At 43.2% G+C, this 9,835-nt stretch overlaps 1 protein-coding gene across 1 annotated transcript; it reads left to right on the top strand.

The window, feature by feature from the left end:
* LOC101846814 lies at positions 1–6,971 on the top strand. The gene is made up of 2 exons (XM_035969840.1): positions 1–4,872; positions 6,740–6,971. Exons 1-2 carry the CDS (start codon positions 1,200–1,202, stop codon positions 6,841–6,843), a joined length of 3,777 nt encoding a protein of 1,258 aa, XP_035825733.1. The 5' UTR covers positions 1–1,199; the 3' UTR covers positions 6,844–6,971.
* Positions 6,972–9,835: the final 2,864 nt, after the last annotated feature.

Raw genomic sequence — 9,835 nt, 5'->3', positions numbered from 1 at the left:
CCTGTGCAAACATAAACGGGAACACTTTAGTACTGAAAGCGTTAATTCGTCAGTCTCTGTTTTGTTTTGAGCTAAAGGCCTGCAATTTATGCTAAACGTGAGAATACGAGCGTAAGTCACTCTGTGTTTGTGTGTGTGTGAGTGAGTGTTTATTTTATTGTTTTCACTCTGGCTTATGACATGCTTGGGCAGTTTGGCACAAAATTATGGAAACCCAGTTCATGCAGCAAATTTGCTGCAAATGACACAATGATGACATTAGAGGTATCAGGCTTTTAAACAAAATTACGGTTCATGTAATGGTAGAAGTAGAAACAGAATGTTGTTAAATACAAAGTGTTTGTGATTTTTCCTCACGACACACCAGAAATTGAGTACTTTTATTATGACTTTTTTTTCAGGATCTTGATCCAGATGACAGACAGGTATGCTATTGCCTGTTCATGTACTTATTCGATTCTTGTGATGAGGCAATAGCAGGCTGCTGTGTTGTAATTTTCCTTAAAGTTCAGGTATTTTTTCTGTGAGTTTAATGTCCTTTTGCTGGACACAAATAAATCAGTCTGAAGGCATGATATGATTACATGAACTTGGTTCAGTGGTTGAAGTTACCTAAAGAAGAAAGTAAAAATAGAAAATACCAAAGTCAAGTCCTTACATGTGCATCTGATCATAGAAATGCAAATGTCTCTTCCATTGTTAGATGGGGTGCATTAATCATTCCAGTAATGATTTGTGTGACATTATTGTTTCCCTGATAATATTAATAATAACAGTATCTATATTGCACATATCCATGCTTTACAGCATACTCTGTGTTGACTCCTCGACGTAAGACTCCGCCGTATGTCACTTTTCAAAATGATGTATGACGGAGTCTTACACTAAGCAGGTGATGTGCTTTACAACTACACAAGTGCTTTCACTCCAACAAATCGTTGATTATTTTACATAACACTATTCGTGTAGTGTATAACTAGACTGTCTGTTTACAAACACACCACTGTACTCAATAAAGGAATCTTGGACTTTATTTGGTGTCCAATAATGCTTCATACGCTGAACTCTTTGAGGCCATTTTTTAAATATATTCTATTCTGAGACTGTCGATTGTTGTACATGGCATCAAACTATAAATATCAGTGGAATTAAAACTTTTCCTTTTTTTTTGGTGTTAATCTCATACTTTTCAGAATACGATGGCAGATTTTGTGGTACAAGACGTCTCTGACTTGGTCAGCAAGGAGGATGATGGTCCTGCAGCTGTGTGGACTCTGGAACAACCTGAAGACGGGGACCTACCGCAGTGGATCAAGTCAAGGCTGGGGGAGAATTACGTGGTGAAACTGGTAGCTCCCACTGGAAGTGAGTGCTGCACAGTGGAGCAAGATTCCGCTCAACATGACAATGGTTCTCCAAGGGAAGCAGAGGGTTCTATAGAATTGTCGTCAGCTGACACAATGGAGAAGAGTAGTTTTTATTCTGTTTCAGCCCCCATTATTTGCTCACAGGGTTACAAAGCACCCAAGAGCCACCCCATGCTCAAGGATAACGACGCTGAAAGAAGTGCAGAAGCCATCGCCTTGTCCGTTAGCGGGGAGGGGGTTCTCCTACAGTCCAACAACCTGGCAACGTCCCCGGACCTCAATCTAAAAGCATTGCTTCAAATGTTGGAAAAGAATTCCGATACCGTTGCAGAAGCTGGTTGTAACAGTGACGTTCTGAACACAAGTGATTCCAACAGTCTGAGCGACATGACCCTGGACGGGGGGCAGCTGTGCAGCGCCGGCACAGAGAGCAGTAGAGATGTACTGGAGGCTGGCGGTGCTCAAAAACCGCTGCTTTTGCGGGGCACTGTCCCCACGGCCACGGTGCACTCACTGGGAGTGGTGCACCCATCACAGTTTATACACCAGCCTCTAGAGACAAGAGGAGATGTAGCCAACTCCTGGTCTTACAGCGTCCAACTGCCGGGGTCAGACACAGTATCTGCAGATGAAACTGGCTTGTACGCCTCCTCCAAGGAATGTTTTGAGAATGATGAACGGTTGGCCTCAGATATAGAGACACAGTTTGGACGATATTCTCCTTCGTGCAAGTCTGTCGGGCGCCGAGCTCTCAATAGGTCAAAAAGAGGCCGCAGGAGGAAGCCTATTCGCCAGTTTCACTCTGAGCTGTTCATGCGGCCATATTTCAGACGTGAGCAGTCGCCACAGCTGCAACTTGTGAAACTTGTCCGGCAGAAGTCTCAAAACGAGGATGAAAAAGCTGCTCTTGCCTTAGAACAGATGGTCCATGAGAAGGAGAAACTCAATTGTGTTGATAACCCAGAGCTTGCCTTCATGAAGACTATAGATATGCCCAGTGGGAAGAGGGTGGAGGACATCTACGTTGTCCCGAGTGTCTGGATCAGTGATGAGAAAAAACAAGCACCCTCGGATCTAGAGTCCCAAGAGGCAAACCTGGCTCTTAGTGCTGCACTAGCCGGAGAGAAAGGTTACCATGATGTGGGTGAGTCGCCCCAAATGCCTCTAAGAGTTTATCAGTGTGAGGGTCACCACGGGGCTCTGGCAGCAGTATCTTCTTCACACATTATGAAAAACTCCTCCGTGAATGTGCACCAGTACAGACATATCTTGCCTTCTTCTTTCCCCCTAGCCCGGCGCAAAATACTCTCGGTGCCTGTGCTGTTAGATTCTCAGGCACTATCGCGGGGTCCTGACCTGGGTAAAGGGATGAAAGGTCACATCATCACCACTCTCAACGCGCCCAAGTTGGAGCCAGTTCCAACCTTGAGAGATCTGTGCCGTGCCGCTCTGGGCTTCCGAGAGTACAGACTAGGTTGCGTCGGAGAGATAATCCGTGATAACATTTCTCCATCCAAGAAACAGCTGGAGAAATTTGTCTCATTATCCCCAGAAGAGGAGGAGGAGGAGGAGGAGAAAATACTGGAGGAGTGCAGCAGCTCTAGAGTGATGAGTCCCAAAGAGTTTCTCGACATGAAGGAAGACATGTCAGAAGGGAAGCCAATTTCAGTTCCGAGGGAGGAAGAAGCCACAAGCATCTTGTCCTTTTCGGAAGAGGATGAAAAAGTTTCTGGAACGGATCCCTCTAATACTATTGATGCCACCAACGGAGTACAAGAAGGGCTGGGAGTCAAACCTGGGGAAAATACCGACTCGCCTTGCTCACTGCCTGGCCTGATGATGGGTCAAACGATGAACTTTGTGTCAGAAAATCCTTTGGAAAAATTAGAAAATAAGAGAGCTGTTCCATGTGACTTGAAGGATACGATGGGCACGAAAATGCTGTCAAACGAGCCTTCGGAAACAACTCGTGAACATTTTTGCTTGGATGATGATCAAGAGAAGCCTAACAAGTTTGTGAAATCTAGACTGATCGGCAACGACGGTGAACAAAATGTGTTTACCCATGAGGAACAGGGATTTGAGGCCAACGATAGGACTGATTCTCACAATAACATTGTTATTCCTGTGGTCAGCTTTGATTGTAAAGATGCTCATCCTTTACCTCAGGCTGATGGTGAGTCTCACAACCCAGTTATTCCCCGCTTACCACATGCCCTCCCCATGAGCCACCATAGCGGTAGTCGGACTGTGGAAAGGTTTGACATCACCCCAGGGGAAACAGCAACCAGCACTAAACCCGATCCTTCTGTAGTTTCCATCACTAAACAAATAAAACATTTATCCTGCTTGGAGCCCTTGAACAAGCCTTTAGCAGATCTGGCTGCTACGTTGAACGTGCTGTGCAACGCAGAGAGAACTTTGTGCAATGCTGATTTCGCTGCCTATAGACAGGTGAAAGGGACACAAGAATCCAGGTCGGGGAGTCTCAACATGTGTATCTTGAGGCTGGGAGAAGCTGTCGTCACCGTCGGCAATACGCTGCAAGCCTGGGCCAAGGACGTCAGTGGAAACCGCTGTTTCAAGACCATAGGCATCCTCACAGACTCGTACAACACTAATATCGTTACTCTGATCGATTTGATCACGCCGTACTTCCACCACATCTGTGAACTTATAGCTAACTGTCGAATGGACCCTTCCACTAAAAACAAACACCTTCTGTCGGCTATTTCTCAAGATGGCGACCCTTTTTCCTCCAGCTACCAAGACTCCTACGATGTGGGTCGGTGGTGCAGTGCCACAGTGTCGTCATCCAGTACTCCAGCTGCCTCTGATCCCCCTCTCTCGTTTACTCACGTTTCTCATCAATTAGCAGCTCCTCCTGCTCCTCCTGTGGATGGTCAACGTGATGGGGACTGGTTCTACAGCTTGGAAGAAGCACACCGAAATAATTACGTCCAGCTTGCAATGAAACCCAATCTTAGCAGGATGAAGTCCCCCGGCTCTTTTAAAATTAAAGCAGGGTCTAAACGAGGCAGGCCCACCGGCTCCAAGAACTGCCAGAAGCGGAGAAAAGTCAGTTTACTGAGGTGCAGAAAACCTTTGCTGGAGATAGATCAAAACAAGCTGAATCCATCGACACCGAGAAACGTGCTGAGTGTTTCAAGTGTAGAATCCTCTACAAGTTGCGAGGAATTAAAATCCCACAATGTACCCCACTCCGGTCTCGTGGAAATTCCATCTGAGAATTTCTGCAGCCCATTGATTATGTCCAAAGTACAACAACAGCAACAACCACAGCCACACACGTACCAGGCGATGATACGCTCAGGGAACGGATTGTGTGAGTCTCTCCCGAAACCTGACCAAATGGTCACTACGTGGACACTTCCAGTGAGGACTTACTGCAGCACAGGAGATCCCTCCTCAAGTCAACACAAGCTGCCTCCCACAGAAACAGATGATGACAAGTCGGTGCTGTATCAGGCTGTAGCTGGCTCAGGTAAAAACCAGCATTGCCATACCCGCTTTTGGGGCGTAAAAAAACGAAATTTAATCACTAACATTTTCCAGTAGAACGAATTCAAAGAGCCTTTCTTGTGTTGTATCTAAACCCCAATACATGTATAACGTTCTACATGTATAATGTTTCCTAACCTAGAAGCCTACATTTGAATTTGAGTGTGATACTTCGCACACTTCTGAGCATTATAGTATTATGTATCACCAATAACTTTTAGTAGTAGTAGTAGTATAAGGTTTTACGGCGCTCGCAACTGCTAAGGCCACATGAGCGCGCGAAACACAAGTTGTTCACCTCTGCGAAAGTTCACTTCACGACTGGTAACTAATTTACTTTAAAATGCTAAAAAGTTAAAATATTCAAATTCGGTGTAAATACATTTGTGATCTAAAACAACTTTTAAGTAACAATGAAAATTTTAAATAATATCAGATTCACTTTACAACTCGCCATAAAGGCCAATGGCCTTTATAAAATTTAAAATTCTGCTGGGAACAACGACGGAGAAAATATCCTGCAATTTCTTGCATTTATAATATTTCTTTCGGATCTCTCCAAAGTCTAGACATTCTGTTAAAATGTGTCTAATGGTAAACTCTGTGTCGCATCCGACACAGAACGGCTTCTCCTCTCCCTGTAGGAGGTATTTGTGGGTCAGGGCCGTGTGTCCGATGCGCAATCGAGTAAAAATGACTTCGTCTCTTCTGGAGAGATCCGAAGGACCAATAACTTTGACATGGTTTTTCTTAGTTTTGTCGTTCGTAGTATTGTTGTCTTTAACCTTGCCCTCCACCCCTCACCCACACCCTAGAAAAGCCAGATAAGATATATCAGAAATTAAAAGCTCAGATAGTCATAAAAACTCCAGTTTTTGTTGCTGAATTTTTTGTTGTTGCTGTTTCTTTTTTTAAATGCCGTGCTCTCAGAAAGTAAGCTTTCCACCTAGTCCTCGGTTTACCCAGAGAGCCTATGTGTACAGCAATATTGTTGACTTTCCTTCTCGCCCCACTCACACAACATACACTTTTCCTAACAAGTAATTCAAAACAATGCCGCTAGACTGATAACAAGATCTAAAAAACGAGATAATGTCACTCCACTAAAGAACTGCATTTTCTCCCTGTAGAAGAAAGAATGATATTTAAAATCTGTGTCATGTGTTTCAAATGTGTAAATAAAACTGCTCCTTTTTTATCTACAAGAACTTATCAGTATATAAGCCAGGGAGAAACCTATGATCATCAAACGATAACGCCCTACTTGTGACACCCGTAAAATCATACAAATCATATGGAAAGAGCTCTTTCTCATATCCTGGTCCATTTATGTAGAACGGATTACCCATGGAACTAAAACAAACAAAAACACTTGATAGCTTCAAAAGACATCTTAAGCATCTTCTGTTCCGACAGGCCTATCCTCCATAAGCTGTTAACGTTATTATTTTTTTTATTATAGTTCTTCTGTGTCTATGTCTGAATGAAAATAGTCCGTGTGTGTGTGTGTGTGTGTGTGTGTGTGTGTGTGTGTATGTGTGTGTGTGTGTGTGTGTTCGCGCGTGCATAAATATATATTGCATGAGAAGAAAGGAAGTAGTAAGAACGGTTTTGAAAAATGGGTATTCCAGTCAGTCCAGTGTAAAGTGCATTGAGCTACTTTTTTGGAAATGCGCTATATAAATGTTATATATAATTATATCAACATTCAAGAACGCCATGTAAAGAACTCAGACCAGGGTGGCCTGCATCGATGTAACATCCTACATCCTGTATAGAAAGATGTGTGTCCTAGGGAAATGAGTATATGCTTATTAATATTATTTCATCATCTGCTTTTTTTCCCCCAGGATATGAAGCTTCAGTCGTGGAAGAGGATTCAAATTGCAGCATGGACTTACGCAATGGTCAAAAGCTAGATGAAAATGGCGAGTGTAAGTCAAAGTTTATGTAAAATGCTCAAGGTTCCATTATGAAAAGAAACTATTTCTTTCAGTTCTCTTTTCATTAGGGCGGAAGCGCAGACGAAAACAAACAAAAGAAAAGTGTGAGAGAATGAGAGACCTGGAGATAATAATATATACATGTGCAGTGGCGGCTCGTGGTTTATAGAACTGACCGGCCGTCATTCACGTCGACTATTTCTCCCTCCCCCACCCCCTTCCTTCACAACACACACACACACACACACACACACACACACACTCTCTCTCTCTCTCTCTCTCTCTCTCTCTCTCTCTCTCTCTCTCTCTCTCCTTATTTTATACCCCTACTTTCGCCATCCCCACCCCCTGCCCCACCCACACACATACCACTGTGAACATTGTAATATTCATATAATGTGAAAGAGCTAAAATATGGTAGTGTCAAGACACAATATTATGAATAACGTATGATGGAAGTTACTGAGATTAAATTAATAGAAACTGACTTGATCGGCACAGAAAAAGAAACACTACTAGAAAACAAACTGAAAGTGAGAGGCAAATAAACTGCTGGTCTTGGCCTCCAGTATTTTACTCGTACTTTCTACACCCCCCACACAAAATATCGACAATCACTAGACCCATTAAATATGTAATAAAAGCTGTCCTGTATGATTACAAAAAGTCAATTGATACCGTACCAGTGACGCTGTCCCAAGTAGATCCACGCTAAGGATACTATACAAGTTACAAAGCACACAACAGTTTCCGATCATTAATCATCAAATGTTCTTCATCGCCCTTCTCAGTTCTCAGAACAGAACACTGTGTTGTAACAAAGTGGGGAAGTGTGTCAAATGCTAATTATAGAATTTGGTGTCTAGCTGGGGTGACGGTGGAAAAGGAGAGGGAAGGGAGGGGGTAGGTCTATTGTTTTCGGCCCAGACTCTGACAGCCGAGTGCCTATCGCTCCTCGTTAAAATTCTCCTTATATATCTTCACTAGACGATTCCTCCGTTCGCCGGCCAGACTCCTATGGGCCAGGTAAGTTATTAGTGGGGAGAAAACGATGAGTGAATGCCAAACAGGAACTATAGGTGGTTAAAAAGTCAATAAACAAAAAAGATTAGTGCCATGCTGACAATAAATGTTCTGATAGTAGTTAGAGAAAGGCTGAATGATAAATACATGTTTTGCTGAAAAAATAATACATGTGTCTGTGCTGCTCATGACAGTCTCATTCTTGATTTTGTAAGCTACAAAGAGGCCAATTTGGCAATTAAGGGATGTACTATTCGCTCTGAGGACAGTCGATGGATTTGTCCACAGGACTCAGACTGACGTCATCGCCGTGTTCAGTCTGGCCTCGTACGTAGTACGAAGTTCCGCGACATGACGGCTTGACAGGAGATGATTTAAAGTTACGACCGGCGCGATAACAAACGTGAAGGAATGAGGCTCTGTCGCGACAAAACAGCAGTGAATCCCACTTCTCTATTTCAGCGCCTTCAAATCAGCAAGACGTTTTTGAATGTTGATACGTGTTTGTTTGGATTTACTTAAAACTGAATGAAAATCATCATCAGATATAAATCTCTTGTCAACAGTCCAGCTGACAAAAATTTGACCGGTCTCGGCCAGTTAACAGACCGCCCCTGCATGTGTATACATTTCGTCAATAATTCGTGAGAGATAGTGCTTGGGAACGGTCATTGAATTGATCACGAAAACACAGTTTTGTTCTGTTCAAACAATATAATTGTCTGTTATTGAAAGGATTATGTCCACTGACCTCTGTGTCACTCAGTTCAGAGATTTTTTTTTTCATTGTTTTTTTGTTGTTGTTGCTGTTGTTGTGTTGTTTTATTTTGTGATATATTTTGAGGGTGTTGTTAATGTTCTTGTAAATGGGATTGTAATCATAAATCGTCACCCCCCCCCCAAAAAAAAAAATATGTATATAAAAAATATGCTGTTGTTTTTAAAATTAACATTTCTTCACGAGCCTTATATTGGCTACGTTTTTAGGAAACACAGGCACGCAGTTGTATTATATATATTATACCTAAATGATATTCATTCTGTTAAAATGTTAAGTTCCAAAATACAATCTATCAGGCATGCGTAACTCATGGCTGCCGACCTTTTCAGATATAACTACCAGAGTCCATCCAAGTATTTTGTTTTCGCTGCCTGAGATGGTGAACGTCATTGCAAGTGAAACGTCAGCTGGGCCACAGAGCTCGGAATCTCTCCAACAAACCCCCTTACTGGACTCGTCTTCTGAGCTGAGCCTGCTGGAAAATGACAGTGTCCCTCGTGCGTCGGACACTCCACATCTCAACACCGGTATGTTCCTTCTCAACAGCGATATGCAGCATTGCGACGTTGATGACATCATCTCCAGTAACAGCCAGAAACTGCCAGTTGTCTACACGAACGATTTCGCTGACAAACAGATGGTAGATGACGCGTCCCTGCCCACGAGAGAAAACTGCTCAAAGTTTGAGGCCCTCGGGTTTGAGAATAGGTCTGGTTTGATGATGCACGACCTGGAAAAAAACCCCACTAATCAAATCTTGAGTCTCTCCTCCTCCGACAACTTAGGACCTAATCTGAACAACATGGCCTACCCCAGAGGCCGCCTCAGTGGAACCGGTGTCTTTGCAGAGAAAGGGGAGTTTGGTGTTGAGGATAATCTTACGGAAAATAAAGAGGGTGTTGTTTCAGACGATCAGTGCGATGAGGGGGAGGACGAGGAAGACGATAATGTTGTGAATCTGGTGTCTGTCTCTCCACAGTTTTGTCATGAGTCCATTTTCATTAATAGTGTCTGAGAGTACCAGTGTCTGTGGTGTTGATAAATTGGTTAGGATCTTCATCGTTGCCCACAATAAGACATGAAGTCTGATTCCCATACATATAATATGGGGATGTTTGATGTCAAGTGTCCCCGTCTTTCTGCTAGAATACCGTATCCCAATCAGCCTGGGTTTTCTCTCTCTGCAAGACTGAAGCAGC

Source organism: Aplysia californica, unplaced genomic scaffold (assembly GCF_000002075.1).
Source record: "Aplysia californica isolate F4 #8 unplaced genomic scaffold, AplCal3.0 scaffold00188, whole genome shotgun sequence".
Lineage (NCBI taxonomy): Eukaryota > Metazoa > Mollusca > Gastropoda > Aplysiida > Aplysiidae > Aplysia > Aplysia californica.
Note: the sequence above shows the minus strand (reverse complement) of the source record. Positions and strands in the feature narration are given on the sequence as shown.

What these genes read in the sequence shown, in the direction of transcription:
- LOC101846814 (XM_035969840.1), top strand. Translation starts at nt 1,200, where the DNA reads ATGGCAGATTTTGTGGTACAAGACGTCTCTGACTTGGTCAGCAAGGAG. An exon ending in TCAGGCTGTAGCTGGCTCAG is followed by an intron (nt 4,873 to 6,739) that starts GTAAAAACCAGC and finishes TTTTTCCCCCAG; the next exon opens with GATATGAAGCTTCAGTCGTG.